Below are 24,134 nucleotides of genomic sequence, written 5' to 3' on the forward strand. Positions count from 1 at the left end.
CAGGGGGGAGCGTTTCTGTGCCGCTGGTGACCCCTCTCACCAGCCTGTACTTTGACCCTTTTAGAAAGACCCATTGAGCAAATACCCTCTTCTAGCTCAAGAGCTGAGAAAGGACGTTTCCCTGATGTCTGGTGTTTTTAGCAAGCAAATGAGCTCAGTTTCTGCTTTACCTTGACTTCCAGGAAGCTCACAGCAAAGCCCTGTGCTCCGTCACTGCTGCAGCTTCCCCTACCCTGATGTCCCTGAGTTCACAATCCTGCTTGGCTCTTTTACCCGTACACTCATAGATTTTGGTTTTATTCTCTTTAAGCTTTTTATTGGTGAGCCATAGACTCATATCCTTTTTTCAGAAGTAGGTGGGGTAATAGTAATTTTTGTTTCTTCTCTGACACAGGGTCTTGCTCTGCTGCCCAGACTGGAATGCAGTGGCATAATCACAGCTCTTTGCAGCCATGACCTCCCAGGCTCAAGCAATCCTCCAACCTCAGTCTCCCAAGTAGCTGGGACTACAGGCATGTACCACCATGCCAGCTAACTTGTATTTTTTGTAGAGATGGAGTTTCATCATGTTGCCCGGGTTGGTCTCAAATTCCTGGACTCAATCGATCCTCCCGCCTTGGCCTCTCAAAGTGCTGGGATTACAGGTGTGAGCCACTACACCCAGCCATAAATTTTTTAAAGTATACGTTGCCCATACAGGAATTGGTGGAATCTTTGGGGTGCCTAACTCTGGGGCAAGAACAGGGAAGGAGACCCTCAACAGCACAGGATTTAGAGTTGGGACCCAGATCAGCCCCATTAGACGAGAGGTTCCTGGGAACAGGCCTATTTCCCTGCTGCACCTGGGGCCTCGCCTCTGTGTCTCCTTCGAAGACTCGGTGCTTCCTTACAAGACAACGAGCAGACAGGTCTGCTCCTCAGCACAGCTGTGAAAATCAGATTGTGTAAAGCAAATCTCATTGCAGAGAGCTCCAAAAGCTCACTGAGAAAGTTTAGGAGCTGGACTAGAAAGAATTCCAACCCCGTTCACTCTTTTTTTTTGTAGTCAAGACTGAACCTCTGCTCCTGGAGAATGCTTCCAGCCCTGGGCCCCTAGCTGGGGGCGGGAGTGACATCTCAAATGGGTGGTTAGAGCTCAGTTTCCTTGTTTGTAAAGTGAAGGGGCTGGACTGAAAGTTCAGCATGCGCCCTCCTGGCCATGGGCCCTTGAGAGCTGACAGTGGAAGCTTCAGTGTTCGATGATGCTAAAGGTTCAGGATGCAAGGCTGAGGCCCTAGGGTTTGGCCACAGGGAACCAGAGACACCCACTTCCCGGGCTCACACCACCTTTCTTTATTTGTAATGAGTGGGACCTTTTCCCCCCCATGGTGGTCCAGGCCCCAGAAGCGGCCCTGCAGTTGCAAGGGGGCAGCCAAGCGTACAGGCTGGACACAGCTCCTTCCATCAGAACTACAGCTCCACAGACCAGCAGGAAATCTCCACTCCCGGGGCTCCCTCCTGGTAATCCAGCCTGCGCTCTCTGAAATGGAAAGACAGACAGACAGATAGGCATGTGGTCAGCAAATCTCAGGTGTGGTGGGAAAGGAGGGAGACAGCTGGGGACAGGAACATGGAGGGTAGGGAGTCCTGGGGTCCCTCTAGAATTCCCTCCAGCACAGGCGAACGAGGCCCAGTCACCCAGAGCCTGCTCTAGAGAAGTCAGTACGTGTGGTCTCCAGCGTTCAGGGCTCTGGGAGCTCAGGGTGTGGACAGGGAGAGGTTCCTACCGTCCCCAACCAACCCCAGGGATCTCAGGGCCCATGTGCTTTCTGTGGGTCTGAGAAGCCCATCCATCTTTTGTGGGGTCACTGAAAGCTGGCTTAGACACGTCTACAGCATCAACCTTCCACCGGACTGTGTCTAGTTCCTGGGCAAGGACAGGAGTGGGGCCCTGGAGAGGCTGGCTCCTGGCCTCCCAGTCCCCACCCCACCCCAGCCAGGCTCAGCGGTCTGCTTGTGCCAAGTCACCTGGTGGCAGAGTAGTCACTGCCCTGAACCCTCAGCGTGCGCCTACTGTCATCTGATGCTGCTGGAGATCCCCAGAGCACCTCCTGGTAAAACTGGCCTGAGATACAAAGGGTGGGTCAGTAAGGGTGAGAGACAGAGGGAGCCTGGGAGGCGCGTGCAGGGGAGGGCACCGCCTATTCCCGGGCACAGCTGGTTTCTGAGGAAGGCCGGGCACAGTACCAAGGGACCCGCCAACGTGGCTGGAGAAGCGGCCAGTGTCGCGCAGAAGCAGCCGGAGCCCCTCCCCACGGCCATCCCAGGACAACAGGCCGATGGTCACTTTGTCTGGGTCACTGAGCAGCAGGAGGCCCGTCTTGTCCATGGTCATCTTCAGGCTGTGGAAAGACCCAGCGTCTTGAGCGGGAAGGTAGAGACGTGTGCTCGGAGCCTCAGCAGTCAGGGTGGGGAGTGGGCTGGGCTTCCCCTCTTGTCCAGGAAGTCATGGAGTGGCCTTGGGTGGGAAGGCCCTTAAATCTGGGTTTCCGTTTCCTCATTGGTAAAATAGGACCAAAGTTAACCTAATGATGTCCGGTTTCCCCAGCACTTCTTTTCTTTCTCTTTTTTGTGGGGGCGGGGACAGGGTCTCACTCTGTCCCCCAGGCTGCAGTGCAGTGGTGTGATCTCAGCTCACTGCCCCCTGTGCCTCCTCGGCTCAAGTGATTCTCCCACCTCTGCCTCTCAAGCAGCTGGTACTGCAGGTACATGCCACCATGCCCAGCTAATTTGTTTTATTTTTAAGAGACACAGGGTTTCACCATGTTGCCCAGGCTGGTCTCGAACTCCTGAGCTGAAGCAATCTGCCAGCCTCAGCCTCCCATGGTGCTGGAATCACAGGCGTGAGCCACCGCACCCGGCCTCTGGTTTTCTTAAATTCACTTTCTCATAAATTAGTTTTATATGATTGAAGGAGTTTCTCTGATGCATCCACTCTGTCCCTTTTGTTCTGCTGCTGGTGCACTCTCTTTGGATGACCCGTGTTTGATCATGTGTTTAATGTCTAAAGGGTAGGCCTCTTCTCATTCTGTCTTCTCATTTTTTTAGTTGAAATAACCCTTGAAATTCTTGCCTTTTTGGTGTTCTCATGAATGTTAGGTTCCTTTAAGCATGTTAAATAAGACCCTGCTGTTACTCAGAGGTTATTTTAAACAAATTTTCCCTAAACATATACTGTCCTGTTGTTTCAATTCAATCTAAAACATGTGGGGTTTTTTTTTTTTTTTTTGAGACAGAGTCTTGCTTTGTCACCCAGGCTGGAGTGCAGTGGCGTGATCTCAGCTCACTGCAACCTCCACCTCCTGGGTTCAAGCGATTCTCCTGCCTCAGCCTCCTGAGTAGCTGGGATTACAGGCATGTGCCGCCACCACACCCGGCTAATTTTTGTATTTTTAGTAGAGACGGGGTTTCGCCATGTTGGCCAAGTTGGTCTCCAATTCCTGACCTGAGGTGATCCACCTGCCTCGGCCTCCCAAAGTGCTGGGATTACAGGCAGGAGCCACTGCGCCCGGCCTATTTTTCTTTTTTCTTTTTTTTTGAGATGGAGTCTCGCTCTGTTGCCCAGGCTTGAATACAGTGGAGTGATCTCCACTCACTGCAAGTTCTGCCCTCCAGGTTCATGCCATTCCCCTGCCCAGCTAATTTTTTTGTATTTTTAGTAGAGACAGGGTTTCACAGTGTTCGCCAGGATGGTCTCAGTCTCCTGACCTTGTGATCCTCCTGCCTCAGCCTCCCAAAGTGCTGGGATTACAGGCATGAGCCACGGCACCCGGCCACCTATTCTTCTTTATGTCTTCTGTAGCTCATGAAAGTATTTGGACACTCTCTCCCCATAATTAATAGGATTTTACTTCTATTTCATTTTCTAGGCATAAAAATGCTATTGATTTTAGTGAATCTACCAGATAGCAAGGAATTTTAGATTTTTTTTTCTTTTTTTTTTTTTTGGAGACAGGGTCTTACTCTGTCGCCCAGGCTGGAGTGCAGTGGTATTAACTTAGCTTACTACATCCTCCGTCTCCCAGGTTCAAGCAATTCTCAGCCTCCTGAGTAGCTGGGATTACAGGTGCCCACCACCACACCTGGCTAGTTTTTGTATTTTTAGTAGAGACGGGGTTTCACTATGTTGGCCAGGCTGGTCTCAAACTCCTGGCCTTAAGTGATCCACCCACCTCGGCCTCACAGAGTGTTGGGATTACACTTGTGTTGGGTGGCATGAGCCACCGTGCCTGGCCAACTTTTAGATCTTTTATTTTATTTTTGAGATGGAGTCTCACTCTGTCGCCCAGGCTGGAGTGCAATGGCATGATCTCGGCTCACTGCAACCTCCACCTCCCAGGTTCAAGTGATTGTCCTGTCTCGGCCTCCCAAGTAGCTAGGATTACAGGTGCATGCTGCCATGCCTGGCTAATGTTTTGTATTTTAGTAGAGATGGGGTTTCACCGTGTTTCCCAGGCTGGTCTCAAACTCCTGAGCTCAGGCAATCCACCCACCTCAGCCTCCCAAAGTGCTGGGATTATAGGCGTGAGCCACCACTCTGGGCCTAGATCTTTTATGAACTTGGGAAGGTTTTTGGGTGAGACCTTGGATTAGCTGGATGTGCACTCATCTGTCAAATGCAAGGGAGTTCCCGAGGAGAGCTGGGTGAGGCAGGGCTGGACAAGGCTCTCCACACTTGGAAAAGGGTGAGCTATGACACAGGCCGGGGGTTCGGAGGCCACTGCCCATGGAGGACCAGGGCCTCAGCCCTTCCCCGAGGCCCCTCGCGATCTGCAAAACTGGAAGACTGTCCCTGGACGGCCACTGTGAAGCAGTGAGCTCCCCCACCCAGAAGAAGTGGCCTTTTTGCCTCCATTATTCACCAGCTGCTCAGTATTTGAGGCCACTGACTTGTGTCTCCTTAGCAAAGCTCCAAGGATATGCTAAAGAGAATGCTGGTAACCTGCTGTCAACAGTGCTCTCTAGCTTCTCACTACTGTCATCAGAATATCACGTCACTACGTAGACAGCGCCATGCTGTGGGGTGCCTGGGGGGCACTGCATCATCTGATGGCAAAGTGCTCCCAACTACACTCTCTCACTGGGTTCTCCCCTCAGCCTTCTGACTGGGCCAGGATGATGATTACTGGTTATTAGTGAAGAAATTGAGGCTCAGAGGAACTAAGCTGCCTGCCCAAGGTCACAAAGGATGAGCAGCAGAGCTAGCTCCAAACCACACTGTCTCCTGCATGGGATAGCGACCTGGGTTAGGTCCCCAGGACAACTCCTCAGTGCCCTCTGGAACTGCAGGGGTATGCGGCAGGGCTCTTGTCTCTTTGCACCTCCTGTGAGTGTAGCCACTCCATTCTTGGGTCCATGGCTTCAGGCCACCTGCTGGTACCATCATCAGCCACTGTAGCCTGAAAGGGCAACCCCTGGCCCCGGGCTCCAGCCTGGGCCTTACCCGGGCATCACTGAGAACAGCGTCTCCTTCCACTTGTACTCAGAGCTTTTTCGGTTCCGAGTTACCACCACGTGTTCAGGGGATGCATGAACCCGGACCGGAGGGTTCTTGAAGGTCACTTCGATCCATGAGAACCCAGCCTTCTCCCTCTCATACTGGCCAGTCACCTCAACCCCTGGGAAGACCAAATCAGAGAGGTCAAAGTTGGGCCCCAGCCAGGGCTGACACCGACCTGCACAGGGAGTCCTCCCTGATCACAGCCCCTGGAGTTCCGCGGCAGCTCCCTCCCTCATCAGGAGGGGCGTCCCTTTCCCAGCACTCCTTCACACTGGGGGCTGGCTCCACAATCTCTCCACTCAGCCCTGGTGTCTATGGCTTTGGAGGGGCCCCTAAATCCTCAGCGATGGCCACCCTCAGATGAGGCCTTTGAGAATTAACTTGTCTCCAGTCCACAAGCCTTCAGAACGGCCTATGGAGCGCCTGGCCCTGAGCTAGATGCTGCAGCCAAGGGTAAGATGGAGAATCGGTGCTGCCTACCCTCAGGAAAGATACTCCCAGGGCTGAGTGAGGAAGTGGGAGACCACATGCATCTGAGGAATGAGAAAGCCGTGGATGTCCTTTGGCTTTGAGCGGGGCTGGGCGGAGGGGGGGTGAGCATCGCTGAGTGGAGTGTGTCTCCACGTCTGGTTCAGGATTGAAGGGGCAGGGCCCAGCCAGCACCCCTGTCTCTTCCTGCCATTCTCATCCACACCTTCTAGGGTCTCATCTTTTGGGGCTCTGTATCTGCAGGCACTAACTCCTCCATCTGGAACATCCTCATGCTGGTCTCTGCGTGCCTGCCAGGGCCCTGCCATCCCTATGCGACCCCAGGAAGCTCCCTGGACCCTTGCCCCACCCTGGCTCCTCCTCTAGGCTCACCTCCACATGGCTGCCATGCTTATCTGTGCCTAGGCCACCCACACCTGCACACAAGGTGCCCAGTGGAAGGTCCCTGGGGTGGCTGTGTGAGTGTGTGCCCATGCCGGGGCTTGGAGGCAGGACCATGCTATGATCTGGGAGGGGCCTGCGTGGGGCCAGCCTGCACGCACTGTGTGTGTCTCTGTGGGCAGGTGGTGGGTGTGTGTCATGGTGTCTGGGTCTCTCTGGGTGTGCCCCCTCTCACCTTGCTCAGGGTCTGAGAGCAGGTTCATTGGCCCCTGGTGATGTCTGGGGTCCACACAGAGCTGCTCCACGCTTTGCCCAGGCAGTGGCAGGATGGCGGAGGGAGCCTGTATGGGGGCTGGGACAGCCGGGGCACGGCTCCTGGAGCAGGAAGGGCAGGCTAGGGGCAAGGATGTGGAAGGGGGCCCAGGGGGTTGGGAACTTACCTGGGGTTTGGGCTGTCATGGTTGCTTCTAAAAGAAGAAAAAGTCTGGGTTTAGGCAGCCCCTTCCTGAGGAGTGGGAGGTTGAGGGAAGGAGTAGTGACTAGGTGTGGCCGGGTTCCCTCTCTACTTCAACATCAAGACGCTCACGTGACAGGTCACTCCCCTCCCAGGATCCCCCTGTTAGGACAGGGCCTCTGGTCTTGGGAGCACCTTTGATTTTGGTATTCGTGACATGAGACACAGCTGGATCAGGATTTGAGGTGGCTGGTGGTGCTGAAGCAGGCATCAGGGCAGGAACATCAGGAACAGAAAGGGAGCAGGGAGACCGTCAGGAGGCGAGCAACCAGCGGCACAGCCACCGCCGCCTCCAAGCTGCAGCCCCCATCCTGCCACACATATGCGCCACCTAGAATGGCCTTTGTCATGGGAGATTTTCAAACAGAAGAGCATGCTGTCAGGGATAGGTCCAGCCTGGCTCTGCAGCTGTGTTCGAGTGCAGATTTGGGGATCAGAAACTGTTCAAGGGACCTCTGTTGACTTTCTGAACGGAGGAAGCCCTCCCTTCCTAGAAGGTTTCCTCATGAGTCAGCCTCTAGAGTATAGTGGATCCTACTCAGTGAAAGTAAAGGACAGGTGAAGTCCTGCCTTGGGGAGGGGAGGCCTGATGTCCGTACAAGGGGTAGTGGGGAGAGGGGCCTTCAGAGGGAAGAAGCTGGCAAGGACTGCTCCAAAGAGCGCTGTGACGTGCACACTTGGCCAGTCCCTGCCCCTCTTAGGGCCTAGGGTCCCCTCTGAACAAGGAGTGTGGGAGAGGCTGCTCCGTCACAGCCTGTGGTCTGACAACCTCAGGGCAGCTGAAGGACCTGGGAGAGCTCACACCTGAGATGAGACGCTGAGGACTGGGCATGGGGCAGCTGCAGAGAGCTGGGAAGGTGAGGACAGCCTCCTTAGGAAATGCACTCCCCCCCCCGCCGGCCCCAGTAAATGATCCCAGGTTGAACTGACCCACAATTACTTCACATCGTGCCCTCGTCAGCCATCCCTGGCCTGGCCTGCAGTGCGTGCTTTACCCCCACCCCCTCTGTGGGGCAGGCTCAAGGACCACCATGAGGAAACTGAGGCCCTCACAGGACTGGAAGGCGGCTTACAGATGGCCAGACGGCGGAAGGGATGGAGAGCAGCATGGTCAGGAGCATCAGGAGGTCCTGGGGGTCCAAGTTGCCCCGAGCTGAGAACCCCGGGTCCGAAATTCAACAGGGAGCCAGCAGCTCCAGCTTTGGAGAAGTTGACAGATGCAGTCTTCTCTGAGGTGGGGTGTGGGTCCTCACAGTCAGGGCTTCAGATCCACCCACGAGTGGGTGCGGAGAGGGCAACTACGTCCCCTCTCCCCACACCCGGCCAACTCAGGGAGCCTCTCCCCCCACAGCTGGGAGATAATCAATGCTGGAACAACAATGGACCCCCCCTCAAACTCCACCCCCCCGGGGATGTGGCAGAACCCCTCAAACTACCTTGTCTACTCAATCCTCTTCTTGGAGAAAAGGAAGCCTCTGTGTGGTCAAGTCCTAATCAGATACAACTGAACTGAGGCCCGAGGGCTGTCACCAGCCAGAGGAGCTGGGCAAGGCACTCCCCTCCATAGCCAGGACCGAGCCCAATCTGTCAATCTCCCCTCCCCCCACCTCCTACTTTGTCACCTGGTTTTGGCATTTTTGCTCCCTGGAGATAATATCTGAAGAAAGTGGAACCTGGAAATCAGTGGGACCTGGGTTTGCATCTTGCACCCACCTTCCTGTGGCCCCACTTGGATGGGGACTGTATTCCCAGTGCTGCGGACAGGGCCGGAGGAGCAGCCAATATTTGAATGCACAGGTGACTAAATGCACCAGCGTGCTGGGTCAGACTATGCCGCCTCCCGGCAGCAGGGCTGGGCTGGAGAGGCCTGGGCGGACCTGGGCCCTGGCCAGTAACCTCACAGGGCTGGCGCCCTGGACGCTGTGTTAGCAGACCACCACCCAGCACAGCCTTTGAGGATGTTCGCTGCTTACCTGAGTGGACGTTCCTGTTTCTACTTTCTGGATAAAACAAAGAGAGAGAGAGACAGACAGACAGACAGACAGAGACACAGACAGACACTGTCAGGGTGGTTTCCATCAATTCAAAGCGCTTGTGTTTTATCTTGCTACCCAATCCTGGACTATATCGTAGGTGCAATGAATTTGGGGAGATAGGAGACCCGGCTTCACTTTCCTCATCAGTGAATAGGCTGAATCTCCCAGGGGGAGTCTGTTGGGGGCACGGTTGGGGTCTTGGTCAGGATGCAGGGAAGAGTCGGGAGAATGCTGGGTCCAAACTCTGCTACCTGGGAGGCTGAGATCTCAACCCCACACCCACCGCCTTCCACGGGCTTCTCAGCAACTTGAGACTGCTCTTGGTCTTCGGGTTTGGTGACTACCATAGATGTGAGAGGTGTGACAAAGCTGTAGGCAAGCGATAAATTCAGCGCTCGGGTCCGGAGGGCCTGCTGATCAGCGTCAGATGCGGAGACACTGTAGGTGAAGGACATCAGAACTCAGGAGGTCCCTGAATTCGGGAACAGATTTTCCATCCAGCCCCTTCTAGGGAGGTCCCTCTGGGAGAATCTGGAGCTTGGACATGATACCAAGACCCCCCTCTCTCCATGCTTAGGTGCTGTCCCGTGCCACCGGTGCCTGCCCCCTACCGACAGGCTTAGGGAGGTGCTGATGCACTCACATCTGCTCCAGCAGCTGCTGGATAGTCAGGTATGCCCAGAGCCTCTCCATGAAGTTGTGGAAGATATACTTGGGGCTCTGGAACTCTGCTTCCTGCTCTGCCACGCTGGACTCGGTTTGAAAAGTGATGTCCTGCGTAGGCTGGAAAGAGGGGCCCAGCCAGGGCAGGAACAGTGAGGGCCGGACATCTGCATCTGGCCTGGCACTTCCGAGCTCTTCCATGATTGGAGCTGAGGCAGGTCCCACACACTGACTGTGGGGACCGCATTTCCTTTGAGTGGGGGTAAGGAGGGGGCTTAGGGGTGCAAGGGGCTCAGTCACAGAGCATACAGGGATGAGACGGAGGTGAAGATAAAAGGTAACAAAGTAGCCCAGGTACAACAAGGCAGGCACGGCGCCAGGACTCAGATCAGCCAAACCTCTGGAAGAAAGGGATGGGAACCTCAGGCCAGTGTAGAAACAGCAGCAGGAAGGATTTGCAAGTGAAGTGTGGAGCAGGAAGGGTCCCTAGCTACAGCCTGCCCTTACCCCAAAGGTGGGGGAAAGGGACAGGGAGGGAAGAACCTTCCCGGGGCTCAGAGGCAGAGTTGAGAACAGAAGGCAGATGTCGTGGCTCTGGGTCTGGGGCTCCATCCACCCCAACGGCTGTCCCTGTGGAAACAGGCCCCTCTGCGGCTGGCCACTGTGGGACCATGACAGGGAAGCGTGCACCCAAGCTCTGTGTGAACCCGCTCCCTCCTCCCTCAGGGAGGGGCCTGTGGTCTCAGACTGACCCAGCTCGCTGCCTGGGAAATGGGCTTCTAAGGCAGAGGAATCCCAGGCCTCTCCTACCAGAGCTCACCGAGTGGTCAGGAGACCTTTTCACAATGTGGATCAGACCTGTGCCTCTACTCCCACTGGAACAGCCTGTCTCTCACCCTGGCTGGCTTTCCACAGCTTCGGCACACACAGGCCACCTGCATGGATTTTGCCCCATCCACACATACAGCTACTTAATTGATATTTTTCCTTAAATGAACTTTAAGTAGGCTAACAATTTTTACTTGGCTTTATACCCATAAAATCTTGGATCGGGGCCAGGCGCGGTGGCTCACGCCTGTAATCCCAGCACTCTGGGAGACCAAGGTGGGCGGATCACGAGGTCAGGAGATCAAGACCATCCTGGCTAACATGGTGAAGCCCCGTCTCTACTAAAAATACAAAAAAAAAACTAGCCGGGCGAGGTGGCGGGCACCTGTAGTCCCAGCTACTCGGGAGGCTGAGGCAGGAGAATGGCGTAAACACGGGAGGTGGAGCTTGCAGTGAGCCGAGATCGCACCACCACACTCCAGCCTGGGCGACAGAGCGAGCCTCTGTCTCAAAGAAAAAAAAAAAAACAAAAAACAAAAACTTAGGTCTGAGGTTCAGGTCATATTTTTCAGAATACACATGAAAATAAGTAAATAACTACTAAAACAAAGCCATGTCTGTCTGTGAACTCTCCGGAACCACCTTGGGTTCTGCACTGTGGGAACCCATGGCCTCCAATCTAAATCAGCTGCTGACATGTATGGTGTGCTTACACTGGACATCAATCACAGTGGCTTTCTGAGGGGGCAGTGACTTATTCCCATGTTTACATAGGAGGAAACTGCGGTACATGGAGATTAAGTGACTTCTCCATGTCTCCCATCTGGGAGGTGGCAGAGCTGGGTTTGAAGCCAGGCAGGGTGGCCACACAGCCTGTACCAACAGTCATGACACTTGGGGACTTGTCCTGAGACAAGGCCATGGGCCCCCAACGCCCACTGCTATTCTCTTCACACTCGCTGCCCTCATGCCACAGGGGCCTAACATATTCCTCCATTGCCCCATCTGGACTCTTCCCACCTCCTACTTATCCCTTAGTCTCTGCTGGGCTTCCTCCAGAAAACCCTCCCTGATCCCCAGGCCAGGCTGGGGCTCCTAGTGCTGCTCCCCTGAGTCCGGGGTTAGATCCCAGCCTGTAGCTTGTTTGTGTGATGACATGTCCTTGGGCTGTCTCTCCTATGAGGGCACGGAGGGGTCAACCTCATTCACCGCTGCACCCCAGGGGCTGAAGAAGGCCCTGCCGCAGGGCTGGTGCTCAGTTTCTCTTTGTGGAATGACAGGGGGTCCCTGGAAGGAGGCAGGGAAGGCTGGGCAAGGACAGGGTGCCACGTAGCAAGCTGGGCTCTTGGCCTGGTTGCAGTGGGGCCCAGGGCAAGCTGTCTGCCCTGCCTGGAGCTCAGTCTGCTCATCTGTGAAATAGGAGCAGCCCTCCCCTGTCCAACTGCAACCTGAGAGGGCTGGTACCAGGACAGGAGGGGATGACAACTAGGGAGGAATCCCTGCCCTCACCTGTGCTCACGGGTGCACACACCTGTTGCTGAGGGCCTGTATGTGCTGGGCACAGCACAGGTGGTCTCATGAGAATCACTCCATTTTCTCATTGAATCCTTGCCATGCCCCTGTGTCATCCACAGGCAGCAGAGGGGAAAGCTGGAGTGGGGCAGGTCTGGGATTGGAGCCCAGCCCCTCCGGATGCAGAGGTGGAGGCTGCCCTTCCCCTCCAGGGTGGCTTTGGCCACACTCACCAGCTTCCCACTGACTGTGGCTGTGAGCACATCAGGCCCCTGGGCCTGGAGCTTCCCAGCCACCACCATCTCTGAGCCCTTGAAGAGGAGCCGGAAGTTGTTCTGAGTGATCTCCTCCACGGCATTGCTTGGGTACTCGAAGGTCACTGCTGTCAGCAGTGGGTTGGCCACTTCCTGGTAGAAGTCCTGCAGAGTTGGGGGTGTCATAAAGGCCAGGCTGGGTCTGCCCACTTCTCTGTGCAGCCCACCTGGGGCATGCTGGCACCTGGAGCTGCAGGGCAGAGTCCGAGTCCTCATGGATGCGCCGGGCCAGGCCACCGTTGTCCAGTGCCAGCTTCTCTAGGAAGGCATAGCTGACGTCGAAGCCGAAGCCCAAGCAAAAGAGGCTGTACCGGCCACTTACAGCTTCCCGCACGTTTTTCTGGATGCTCCTGGGGTTAGTCTCCCCTGGACCCAGGGGTTTGGGATGAGGGTGAGAAAACAGTGATTTGCTCGATGAATAGTTCTGGAACCTCAGAGCCGAGGGGCCTCAGTGACCCCCTCTCCCTGCCCAGGTCCCACAGCAAGCCCAGGTGCAGCCCCAGCCGCCTCCCCATGCAGCGTGTCCTGGAGTCGCAGGCAGGGCCCTCACCCACGGTGGGGTCGCCATCGGTGAGCAGGATGATGAGCGAGACGCTCCCGTCGGGCAGCCGCTCCTCCTGGTTGCTGCTGTCCAGCAACTGCACAGCCACCAGCATCGCCTCATTGATGTTGGTCCCTGAGGAGCACACACTCTCAAGGTGGCCCCCAGCCAGGAGCCCTGGAAGCCCCCACCCTGCAGGGCCACAGAAGAACTTACCTCCCAGGGCCTGGATGCCGGCAGCGAAGCTCCTGGCCTCGTTCACGTTCTCAGCTGAGGCTGGCACCAGTGATGGCCTCCACTGAGTTGCTTCTGTACTGAAGATGATGAGGTTGAACTGGTCTCTGGGGCTGAGGTCATCCAGGATCTTGATTAGGGCTTCCCGGGTCTGGTCAGGGAGAGGGAATACTGCTTCAGAAGGGCTCCCTGAGGGCTCGTGTGCCCTTGGGCTGGCATCCTTGGACTCCTGTCTCAGGCGTGAGGTCATGGTATCGGCTCTAGGAACAGGGGCTGCCCTAGGCTCTGGCCAACCTTGGCTCCTGAGAGCCACCTGCCCCACGGCGCCAAAAGGTGAAGGAAGGGGGTCTGCCTGTCGGACCATAGCTGATAGCGTGAAGGGCCTGGGAGTTCTCAGGGCCCTGTTCTGGGCCACAGGACCTACCTGTTGGATTTTCCTGCCACTCATGGAGCCGCTCTTGTCAATGACAAAGACCACATTCTTGGGCATTGTGGTTAGGCCCTCGGGGGCAAAGTAGTGTACAAAGTAGCCATTCTCGATCTGTGACCAGAGTAAGACCCACCCAGGCCATCAGGGCTATGATCGTGCCCTATCCCCATTCAGCCCCCTTACCCCAAATTCTTGGGTTTCTGTGCTCTGTTCCAATCCCATTTGCATCCCACTGCTAACCTCCCCCAAACCTTGCCCTCTTTCAGGGCTCAGACCAGCCCCTTTCTTGTAGAAGCCTTCCCTGCTCATGCATAGCCTACTAGAACTCTCCCTGCAACTTTTCCTTCTATTTGTTTTAGCATTTCAGATGGCTTATACTAAAAAGTTCAGACATCATAAACCTGACAACCATGAAAAGACGGAAGACTTCAAAACCATGGAGTAAAAGGGAATTATAATAACAATGGCAGAAATGGCTGGGTGTGGTGAATCACGCCTGTAATTCCAGCACTTTGGGAGGCTTAGGGGGGAGGATCACTTGAGCCCAGGAATTCAACACAAGCCCGGGGAACCTTGTCTCTATCGAAAAAAAAAAAAAAAAATTAGCCAGGTGTGGTGTTGCATGCCTGTAGTCCCAGCTACTAGGGAGGCTGAGGCAGGAGGATCTTTTGAACCTGGGAGTTTGAAGGTGCAGTGAGCCATGATTGCACCAAAATACAACAACAATAATAATGCCAGAAACAAGTGTGAAAGAAACTACTGCAAATGTGCGTAAAACTGAGTTGTGAGCCTCCCAGCAGCAGAGGCAAAGAGGGAAACCCCACAGGGCAGATCTTCTCAGAAACAAACCTTTTCTGCCTGGGAAAGGGAATAGTTTCAGGGACAACACAACTAAATCACGTGTTTTCTGTCTGTGCCGGTCCCTGGTGCACACTGCTAAGTAAGGGTGGTTCTTTTCCTCTTCTAAAACACCCAAGCTCAGGCCCTTGCAGGTGGACAGACCTGCAGGCTGCTCTGCTCTTGCCTGGAGTCCACCCACCTGAATGGTGCCCCCGGAGACGGCCCGGTCCACATCATAGCGGATGATGAGGTGGCCGTCCAGGACTGTTTCTTGCTGCTCTGGGGACTTTTGCTGCTGGGAGAGCGTTGGCTTGAACTGGATGTGAGCCTGGAGGAATAATCTGGGCTGAAGTTGGGAGGAATAGCAAAGCCAGGCCAACAACACCCTCTACCCAGTCCATATATTGGGAAATGAGAATTCCAGGATGTAGCCTTGGGTCCGTATTCCAGGGCACCTCCTTTCAGGCTGCGTTATTGATGGACCGCTTTCACATACGGGAGGGGTGTGATGAGCGCCCTGTTCCTGGAGTTGTGCAAGCAGAGGCTGTTCCAGGATATGTGCAGTCCCACCATCTCCTCCTCTCCACTTGGCCCCAGGACCCTCACATCAGTCTACTCTCCAACCCCTTCCCAGACAGATCTCAGGGCTCATACGAGGACACCACAGTCCTCTAGGCTTTGCCCTTCCCATCTGCCAAATGACAGCAAGGACACAGAGATCTCAAGAGCCTCTCCAGCTCACACCTCACTGGACGGAGAGCCTATCCAGCTCTCTGGAAATCCAGGCTTATAGGGCTGGCCTGAAGGCAGGGTTCTTGGTACCCTTGCCTGCTGACCACAACAGACCCACCTTGGTCTTATTCTGCGAGGTGGTGAGGGCGTCTACCAGCTGGTTGGTCATGAAGGTGCTCTCTGTCTCCAGGAAGCTGATGCCCTGGGGCTCGAAGATATGAATGTCCATCTGGAGGCAAGATGTGGGTCCCTGGGTCAGCCAGGAGCCTGGGCTGGGGCTCACACGAGGCCCAGGGGCAAAGAGGGGCCGTCCTCAGCAGGGCAAGGGTCATGCAGGCGGCCTCCCTGGAAGAGGCAGCAGCAGGTACCTGCAGATGCTTGACCAGCTGCTGGGGCCGCACTTTCAGCAGCAGCTCATACACCCCCAGACACCGCTTGAGCAGTTCCTCATAGACCAGCTCAAAGGTGATCTTGGCATTGGGAGCCACACTGACTGACACCTGGAACTGCTCCATGTTTCTCCCGGTGGCCCTGGGGGAGAAGGGCATCAGGCCTGCCCCTCCAGGACAGGTGGGGTAAGGCTGGTGGAGGTGGGGGCAGGGTTAAGGGCCAAAGGCAGGGTGGCCTATGTTTAGACCCTCTCTGCTGAAGCTGCCCCCTGCCAGCTCACTTGACAAGTCCAGCGCTCTTTCCCTTGGCCACTGCTGCGCTGTACTGCGCCTGGGCTTTGGCCTTCTCCTTGATGATCCCTGGGTAGGTCACGCCATCGATGATCCTGGGGGCAGAAGGGTGGGAGTTGTTGAGAGCCTGGTGCGAGGGTTCCATTCCACTCCTGCCTCCTCCAGAGAGCCTTTCTGGACTTGGTGTGCCTCTTGACACAGTGACTCCCATCTTTGCCTGAGCCCGGGGCCATTTATTATGCACCTACTGCATACAAGACTCTGCACAGGGCACTCTGCAAAGTGCGCCAGGCCTCTAGCTCCCAGAGGTGTGTACGGTAACAGTAAGCATTCATTTTATAGACGGGATGAAGGGGAGGCTGCAGAGGGGCAGGGCCGGGCTAAGTCCTGCCTTCTCTCCACCTGTCCAGTCTGGCCCAACTGGCCCACATTCCCACCTGCCCCTTCCACTTCACAGACCATTCCAGGGAACCAGTTCATCACCAGCAAGAGCTCTCTGAGCCACACTTGTTCCCAGCCCTGCGTGCAGCCATGTGGGGCCAGGACTGAGGAGGAAGGAGACGCAGGGCTGAAGGCTCTGAGCCCTTTCGGCCTACAGCAGTCTCCCCCTTCCCTCCCATAAGAGGCAGGCACCCTGCAGGTAGGCTGGCATATCTGGAGGGAGGTTTTGGACAACTAGTGGGCGGGATTCCTGAGTGTGTGGACACACTCCTAGCAGCCATCCTTTGGGGGCTGAGAAAGAATGGCCCAGGACATTTCTCAGGGAGGAAAATGACTTCGCCAGAGCCTCCTTGTGGGGTAAGTAGGGATGTGCCTGGTCAACTTCACCTGCTCTATCTGTGGGTGATATGGAAGTGTGGGAGTGTGTGGCAGTGGGCAGGAGGGGGAGCAGCCAGGATGTCAGGACTATGCGTCCCTCCTGCCTGATCTTCCTGGTTATAATTTAACTCCAGCCCCAGATGGGGCCGGTGAGTGGGCAGCGGCGCTTCTCCTCCTGGGTAGGCAGTGCTTGATCTCTCCAGATGCCCAGCTGGGGCTCCCGGCCAGGTCAGGGAGCAGAGAACCTGCCCTCTGCTCCCTTAACTCATGCAGCAACAGGATCTGGGTCCAGAGAATGCAAGTGACAGTCCTGGGCTCTCAGCAGATGCAACGGGCCTGGACCTGGCAACTGCTGACCCTGGCATCCATGTCGAAGGCTGACACGGCCCCTAGGGCTTGCACTGCAAGCTGGGCAGCATAGGCCCGGGCTCTGGGTTTGGAAAAGTAGGGGCTGCTGTGGAGTGAGGGGTGCGTGGGGCCTGAGGGAGGAGACCAGCCCCCACTGCAGTTTTCCAGAGGCCCCAGTGTGGACCCTGCATGAGAGACACTCCCTCTCTGCCCCACTATCGCCCTCTCTGTTTCTGGGAAAAGCCTTACTCTTGTCCTAAATCACAGCTTTTCCTGGCAGCAACGGACAGACAGCGTCCTGGTGCATTTAGTAAACATTACAAAACTGAGTTGGGAAGGGTAGGGGAGGGTGGCAGAGGACAAAGTAAGGACCATCACTGGCACACAGAGTTCAGAGAAACCTCAGGTGTCTCTCATGCAGCCTGAGCAAAAATGTCCTCTGCAGGATCCCAGCTTGGGGCATAACTAGGAGAATCCTCCTCAAGCCACTCTCCACTGTGGGGAAGCCAAGGATCTAGGAGGTTTTCTGTACTTTGAGCTGGAATGTGCATCTCGGTGACTCCCTCTTGCCTGGTGTGGCTTCAGGAGGCCTCAAGTCTGTGCTCCTCAAAGGCAAAGCCACAAAGATGCTGTGGTTCTCTGCCTGCCACCTGGACAACACTTAGGGATGATGAATGGCTGGATGGAGGGAAGGACGGGGGCATCTTTGAGAACAAGTCCCTGTTCCCTGTGTGCCCCCCACGTGCAGGGTGTACTCCTGAAGATGTACACCCTGGCATGCCTCACTTCAAGAAGAGGGTTTGCTGGCACAGAGCAGATGGAGTCATAGCACTGGGGGGTGTGGAGAGGGGAGGAAGGTGGGAAGACACCTACATGGAGAAGTTGGTGATGAAGGCTTTCTTGGGCAGCTCCATCTGGAAGGTGGCCTCCTGCACAGTACTGGCCCTATTGACCACTCGGCTGGTGACGACTGTGTGGGCAAATCGGGACGAGACCCTGGAGTCCACGGTGAGGCTGTAGATGTCGATACCATTCTGGACCAGCAAAGAAGAAAGGGAGTTGCAGGGTTTCAATGCCACCTCAGCTCAGGGTGACACTCTTCAAGAGTCGGCCCTGACTCTGGCTCCAGACCAAACCCTGGCCCCCAGTCTGACTAAGCCACTGACCAGGCCTCAGGCTGAACCCAGTGAGGCATCTCCTATGTGAACATTTGTCTCAGGTAAGAGGTAGCTGTGTGCTTCATTCTCCACCCTATGGCACCACAGGGCAGGGGTCACGTCCTTCTTGATCTATAGGGGCCCAGAGCGCCCCTTGGAGAAGAACAAGCATGCAGGTAGTAGAGCTGGTGCAGCCGGGGCCAGTGTCTGGGAGGGCATCACACACAGCCTTTGGCAGGGGTGAGAGCCCTGGTGGGGTCAGGGAGCTTTGCACGCTGGCTTAGCTTTGCCCAGAAAAAGGGCAGTGACCAGGTCCTTTGCTTTCTGGAGACTTTGGTCTCTGTGGCAACAGGAAAGCTCCCACCAGTCTCCTACCAGGAAGCCCTGGGAGCTGGGAGAATTCGGAGGTAGACTAGAGTCTGGTCTCTAAGAGTCGGGAATCTTCCTCTCTGCTCCGCGGTGGGCCCTCCCCAACTCACCCCCTCTTCCGCAGGGCACTCCCTAGCATGTGCCATTTGCCTTGAGGCCTGTGTCCCCCGAGGAGGGGCACGCGGGCACCTCTTACCTGCTTGTGTGCGACATGCTCACGCGCACCAGCTCTGCTCGGCTGCATGCGGCTGCCTGAATGCAGTTTGGCACAGAGGTGCCAAGTGGCTTGTTTATGCGCTTGGGTATTTGCTCTGCGACAGGCACTGTCTTAAGCACTTAATAGATACAACGGGTTTGGTTTTCACAACCACTACCCTCTGAATAGGTTCTAGTATTACCCTGTTTTACAGATGAGGAAACTGAGACATAGACAGAATAAATCACTCCCCTGAGGTCACTTACTAGAAAGTGGTAGAACCAGGCTCGTAAAACTGTATTTCCTCATTTGCAAAATGGAAGCGATTGGATCATCCCCTCTATTAGGTGGGAGAATACCAGTAAGGCCCTTGAGGTAGTGCCTGGCGGGAGGTCTGCACTATTTTTTGGCACACACACTGATGCACACGCACTTGCGCCGGACACGCTCGCACATGCGGAGGCTCTTCCCCACTTCCCAGGCGTTCTCTCATCCCCCAGCTCACGCCACACCCGTGGACACTGGCTACCTTTTGGGCGGTGGTGGTCTGGTGGATGGCCAGCAGTGAGAGCAGGACCAGAACTCTGCTGCAGGTACGGACAGGCCCTGGGGGCTTCATCGTGGCTCCAGTGTCTGCCAGGAGGCTTCTGAACTTGAGAGCAAGTGGGGAATGGATTAGTAATTTGTTTGCTGCCCCACCCACATGGGGGCAGGTTCTGGGAAATTGGGATCTACAAGCCAAAAACCACAGTGGCCTCAGATAAGCAAATGACGAATGTCCCGTGGACCTTGGCTGGGGGCAGGAATGTATACTAAAGAAAGGTATGCTCAGGTTGGAGTGGGGAAGGTGCCCCTTCTGAAAGGTGCGAAATCTTCACCAGGACCCTTCACACCAGGCATTCCACCAAGCTCCACAGGGCTGGGAGGGAACTGACAGTGAAGATGTCAGTCTGCTCTCCGTTAAGTCCAGCCTGGGGAGAAACGGGGATGGTGGGGAAGACTAGGGCTACAGGGCTACCCTAGTGGCTTCCTGGAGGAAGGGGGCTTGGCCACCAGGCAAGTGTGACTGGCTGATGGGAGGGCCCAAAGGTATGGAGTGACGCTGGGAGGTGTCTGTGTGGGGCAAGATCTAGAGTCAGGACAGATACGCCGTATTTCTGAAGTGAGAGGTGCTGGCACGGGGCGCCTCCTTCTGTCTCCTGAGGTCCCAGGCTGCTGTTTGGGTGCCATTAATCTAGCCAAGGCTTTAGGTTCAACCCCAGCAAGGCTCCCAAAACAAGAATGGCAATTAGGCAATACAAGTGAGTCATAAAGCTGCCCCATCCTGTGGCACAGAGGTCTCCACGTGGGGAGTTTATTGACAGGAGAGCATGGAACAGAAGACAGAGCTGATAGTGCCAGCAGCTCCGAGGGGTGACTGGAGTGGCGTCCAGTGGAGCGAAGGGAGCCCAGGAATTGCTGGTTGAGAGAGGGCAGAATGCCATTGTCGTGAGCAGTGTGACGCTGCCGCAGCCCAGACTCAGGGGAGCGCTGCCCAAGGGCCTGGTGGGTCCCAGCTTTACTAAAGTTGAAGCACTCTGCGCCTTGTAAAGTGGGATTGAGTGAGAACATATTATGCGCTCTGGGCGCTGCTGGGGTTAGCGTTCCCTGGTGGCTCTGCGGAAGCCAGCTCCTGAATCTGTGTCCACACATGGGTAAAGATGAGTCATAAAAATGTGGCCAGGTGCCAAGTCCTGGATCGGGGAAGGACGGCTCCGTGACACCAGCTCTGAGGGGGCCAGCTGCCTTGGGGACCTATGGGGGGTCTTGGGGCAGCCAGTGGCTTCCAGAGGCTGGGGAGGGTTTTCTCTACCAGTCCTGTCTCCATGAGAGGTGGCGGCAGGCCTGGGGCAAGGGTGCCATAGACTGGAGCTATTTCTACAGCTGCAGAGACGACGCTCCCCTTCCTCAGCATGACTGGCCAGAAGCCTCGTCTCTGCGCACGTCTCCACTGCTCACCTTTTTGGCTCTGGATGAGATTGGGATTACACAGGGGAACACACTCCTTTCAGTGTCTGGGGGAAGAGTCTCCCCATGGGGTCCAGCAAGTAGGACCAGGCCCTTCCTCACAGCAGGTCTGCTCCCTTGGGGCACAGAGCACAGGCCCAGCCCGGACCCAGGGCTATATTAGGAGGCCAGGCTGGCCGGGACTGTGGGAAAGGTTCTGGGCAGCCAGAACCTCCTGGGGCAGGAGGGCATCCCTAGCAGGCGTCAGCCCTGAGCCAGGCACCACAAGCCCAGGCTCTGCCAGTCCAGCTCCGAAAGGAGCCACCGTCAGCCTGTCCATGGTCATAGTCTTGCCATCAAAACAGGACAGGCCTCTATAGGTCTTCTGAACCTGGCAGTTCCAGGCACATGGGGGACAGAGGACTGCAGAGGGAAGGGTCATGCAAGCTGAGAATCTGGTGTTCCTATGCCTCAGGCGGTCTGGTTGGAGCAGACTGTGGGAGGCTTATCCCCACTGTTTGGAAGAGACAGTAGCTCAGGACACTGACTGCCAGAGAGGAATCTCAATCTGGCTTTGCCTTGGAGGGGACAAAAGCTGGCAAGGAGGCAGTGTGAACCAAAGTGCAGGGAGAGGGGTTTGGAGGTCCCCAGGTGCTGCAGAGCCTGCCGGCCCTCAGAGGCTTCTCAGCAGCTTCTGTGGAGGGCAGGGGGAGAGGTGGTCTCTGAGACCCCACCCACTTCACTCTGAGCAGTGTCATCATGGCCTGCTTTATGGAATAGGCTCCAGCTCAACTCCTCTGTAGTATAAAAGGGGAAACTGAGGCTCAGAAGAGTCTGAAGTCACAGGTCAGCACCGGGTCTCCACGTCCAAGGCAGCATGTGGCAGTGGCCATCATAGCACCTGTGCTATCCCCTGGGATCCTCCCAAATGGACATGTTCCATGTTCCCACCCTGTCCTCCCTCAATAGTGGCCAAAGCCAGGGACCAGCCAACACCTTCCAACCGCCGGGGCCACACGGGCATCCTCTTTATTGGTGCTTCCAAGGTGCTGGTGCGGAGCCCTTGGTCGAAGGGCCAGGACTGTGGGGCAGGGTGGCAGCCCCAGAGACAGCAGGGGCGAGGAAGTGCTCTGGCATAAAAAAGAGTTCCTGGGAAAGGCTCCTGTTTCTGAGCATTCGGGCAGCAAGGGGAGTGGTGCGCACTTCTCAGCCGAAGACACTCTTGGCGGGTCCGGCTTTGGGCTTCTCAAAGACAGTCTCGGTGCCTGTGCGGGTGCGGCTGAACACCGAGGGGGCGGCCGAGCCAGCTTGCTCTGTGGGAGGAGGCAAAGTCAGGGGCCAGCCTGGCTTCCCAGGAGGGAAGGTCCCTTATGATGGGTGCACCCTTTCCTGAGTCCAGGAATACTGGATTCTCAGAAAAGGATCCTTGACCACCTCCCCCCACCAGACACACACCTGCACCCCCACCCCCAGCCCCAGATGGCGTGAGGACACTCACCACACTCCCGCATGACCTGGTAGGTCTTGGACTTGATTTCTTGGTTCTTGGTCAGGTTTCCTCGGGCCCCCTTCAGGTCCTCCTCCTTCACAGGGGGACGCTTCTTCTTGATAGGGGCTTCCTGAGCACCAGCCTTGGAGATCCAAGAGCCTCATCTTACTACCCGAAGTCTCGAGGCGGGCACACCTACCTCTGTGCCTTGGCCCAAACCCCTCTTCTCTGTTCACTAAACCCAAGCCTATTCAAGGCTCTACTCCTCTTCCACAGAAAGCCTTCCCAACTATGCTCCACCTGCTGCAGGTCTCCCAGCTGTCTTGGTCTGACTTGCCCATGTGCCCTTCCCCTATAGCCTGGGAGCTCCTGGGAGCAGTGGCTGCTGCAGCCTCATACTGGTGTGTCTGTCTGCCTGGCCAAGCTCAGGGCTGGGCACAGTGGGGAACGGTGAAGGGGACTATCTCTGAGGTTGGGCAATACTAGGGCATTTGGTTAGTTCCAAAACCTGCTCACTGGGTGCCAAGGGGTCCCTCAAGGATTGCCCAAAAGCGCCAGTATTTACTTTGTGTCTTTGGGGCTGGAAATGGGGTAGAAGGACCAGATGCCCACAGAGTTACAGTCCAAAGTGCCACCCACCCACGGAGCAGGCAGCAAGGACAATCCTCTCCCTTGGCAGACTGGTTTGTCCCTCCAGGGTGGGGGACACCCAGGCTCAGTGTTTAGCCTACCCCTCAACCCAGGCGCCTGTGAGTCTGAGACCTGCCTGTGCTTGGGTGCAGGTGCAGGCATTTCCTCCGTCAGCCTGGGACAGGCTCCTCAGAGCAACACACTACACCCCTGCACAGGGATGCACCCAGCTGTGCCCCTCCAGCCTCATGTGCACACACATACAGCTTCATGCATATATCATACACAGAGACAGATAGACCTATGTGTAGCTACACACAGCGTGCATGGCTGCAGGGGCCATAGCTACAAATGCACAAAGCTCTATACACTGAGTTACAGCAGCAGCACACACATGCATGCACACAAACGCGCCCCCCGCCCACACACACAGGCACATGCAGAGATCTAAGCCCCCACCCCTAACATTTCTCTCCACTCCTCCTAACAAACCATGGAATACCACCAAAGCCACACAGAAGAGGGGTTCTTCAGGGGGTCCTCCCTGAGCCCCCATCTCCCAAGGGCTGCAGAGCCTCCAGTTCATGCTTGTGGCTCAGTTCAAGACACAGCTGCCAGAGCCGAAAGTGTCCAGGACTCCACCTCCACTCCCTCTGGCATCAACACAGCCCATGCTGGGCCCTCCTACCTGGGACATGGTGGGTATTGTGTAAGCGCTGGGTCTTTGAAGGTGCCTGTCTGGCAGGCAGCAGCTGCTGGAGAAGGTCTGAGCGGAGCCCAGCCTTCTGGAACTTATATAGCCTGCTTGCTTGTCCCGGAGAGCCACTGCCCCTCCTCCGGCAGGCTCCCTGATGATTCAGGTCCGCAGGGTCGCTGGCTTCAGAGTTTATTCTCAGCGATGAGAGGGGCTCCGAGTACTGCTGCCTGGGGCTTGCAGCCCTGATGAAAGCAGACGGCTGCAGAGACCCTGTGCCTTCCGGGACAGCTGCTTGATTCCCCCGGGGGAGGTGCTGGCACTGGTGGACTTGCTATGTGTTTACGGATGTGGGTCCTGGAATGTGTGACCATCTGAATTGTTCCTCTGCAAGGGTTCATCCCAGTGTGTGGGGTGGGTGTGGGGTGTCCCTGAGGGAACGGAGGGCCCTAGCCGGCTTGGACTGCTCCAAGCTTGTTTTTCTTCCTCTTCCATCCCTTCCCCTGGATTCCAGTGGAGAGATTTTCCATCCCTGCATGGTGGTAGAGCAGGAGCTTCCCGTGTCTGCTCCCTTTGCTCACGGCAAGCTCACTGGGCCCTAACAGCAAACCCAGAGAGAGAGGCTGCCGCAGGCCCACAGGTGGAGAGCCTGAGGTAAAGGGGCCTGGGGAGTTGCTCAGCAAACCCAGAGAGAGAGGGGCTGCCGCAGGCCC

The 24,134-nt window shown here is 56.1% G+C and overlaps 2 protein-coding genes and 1 long non-coding RNA gene across 54 annotated transcripts; 1 reads left to right on the forward strand and 2 right to left on the reverse strand.

Annotated features, from left to right (window-relative positions):
- Nucleotides 1-294: 294 nt before the first annotated feature.
- ITIH4 (inter-alpha-trypsin inhibitor heavy chain 4) lies at nt 295-19,383 on the reverse strand. 50 transcript variants are annotated; one of them, XM_077993125.1, is made up of 25 exons: nt 19,152-19,299; nt 18,889-18,962; nt 17,774-17,934; nt 15,724-15,828; nt 15,422-15,584; nt 15,172-15,282; nt 14,521-14,649; nt 13,476-13,592; nt 13,034-13,202; nt 12,827-12,952; nt 12,461-12,642; nt 12,196-12,381; nt 9,603-9,742; nt 9,243-9,397; nt 8,897-8,923; nt 8,546-8,596; nt 8,360-8,398; nt 7,997-8,122; nt 7,059-7,121; nt 6,850-6,876; nt 6,645-6,761; nt 5,483-5,657; nt 2,227-2,381; nt 2,008-2,104; nt 1,309-1,519 (listed from the first exon to the last, which is right to left on the reverse strand). In XM_077993125.1, exons 3-25 carry the CDS (start codon nt 17,812-17,814, stop codon nt 1,450-1,452), a joined length of 2,571 nt encoding a protein of 856 aa, XP_077849251.1. In that variant the 5' UTR covers nt 17,815-17,934; nt 18,889-18,962; nt 19,152-19,299; the 3' UTR covers nt 1,309-1,449. The 50 variants fall into 50 exon arrangements, 28 of the variants coding, with proteins under 28 accessions (XP_077849246.1, XP_077849243.1, XP_077849244.1 ...); XM_077993123.1 differs by having other exon boundaries at nt 7,997-8,152; XM_077993124.1 differs by having other exon boundaries at nt 8,360-8,413.
- LOC144339241 (uncharacterized) lies at nt 12,573-13,950 on the forward strand. Its single transcript, XR_013414064.1, has 3 exons — nt 12,573-12,631; nt 12,750-12,974; nt 13,841-13,950. It is a non-coding gene; the product is annotated as an uncharacterized LOC144339241 (long non-coding RNA).
- Nucleotides 19,384-21,605: 2,222 nt separating the features above from the next.
- MUSTN1 (musculoskeletal, embryonic nuclear protein 1) lies at nt 21,606-23,828 on the reverse strand. 3 transcript variants are annotated; one of them, XM_015130715.3, is made up of 3 exons: nt 23,416-23,828; nt 22,107-22,239; nt 21,606-21,921 (listed from the first exon to the last, which is right to left on the reverse strand). In XM_015130715.3, the coding sequence occupies exons 1-3, from the start codon at nt 23,422-23,424 to the stop codon at nt 21,815-21,817; spliced, it is 249 nt and encodes an 82-aa protein (XP_014986201.1). In that variant the 5' UTR covers nt 23,425-23,828; the 3' UTR covers nt 21,606-21,814. The 3 variants fall into 3 exon arrangements, with proteins under 3 accessions (XP_014986201.1, XP_014986202.1, XP_077849267.1); XM_015130716.3 differs by lacking the exon at nt 23,416-23,828 and adding an exon at nt 23,220-23,382; XM_077993141.1 differs by lacking the exon at nt 23,416-23,828 and adding an exon at nt 23,230-23,375.
- Between the last annotated feature and the right edge of the window lie 306 nt (nt 23,829-24,134).

The sequence above is a fragment of the Macaca mulatta genome, chromosome 2, assembly GCF_049350105.2.
Source record: "Macaca mulatta isolate MMU2019108-1 chromosome 2, T2T-MMU8v2.0, whole genome shotgun sequence".
NCBI lineage: Eukaryota > Metazoa > Chordata > Mammalia > Primates > Cercopithecidae > Macaca > Macaca mulatta.

What these genes read in the sequence shown, in the direction of transcription:
- ITIH4 (XM_028844225.2), bottom strand. Translation starts at nt 19,241, where the DNA reads ATGAAGCCCCCAGGGCCTGTCCGTACCTGCAGCAGAGTTCTGGTCCTG. An exon ending in AAGAGCGCTGGACTTGTCAA is followed by an intron (nt 15,585 to 15,723) that starts GTGAGCTGGCAG and finishes CTTCTCCCCCAG; the next exon opens with GGCCACCGGGAGAAACATGG. An exon ending in CTGTTCTCAGTGATGCCCGG is followed by an intron (nt 2,382 to 5,482) that starts GTAAGGCCCAGG and finishes GTCTTTCCACAG; the next exon opens with CCTGAAGATGACCATGGACA.
- MUSTN1 (XM_077993141.1), bottom strand. Translation starts at nt 23,313, where the DNA reads ATGAACTGGAGGCTCTGCAGCCCTTGGGAGATGGGGGCTCAGGGAGGA. An exon ending in TCTTCTGTGTGGCTTTGGTG is followed by an intron (nt 22,240 to 23,229) that starts GTATTCCATGGT and finishes TGGATCTCCAAG; the next exon opens with GCTGGTGCTCAGGAAGCCCC. An exon ending in CCAGGTCATGCGGGAGTGTG is followed by an intron (nt 21,922 to 22,106) that starts GTGAGTGTCCTC and finishes CTCCTCCCACAG; the next exon opens with AGCAAGCTGGCTCGGCCGCC.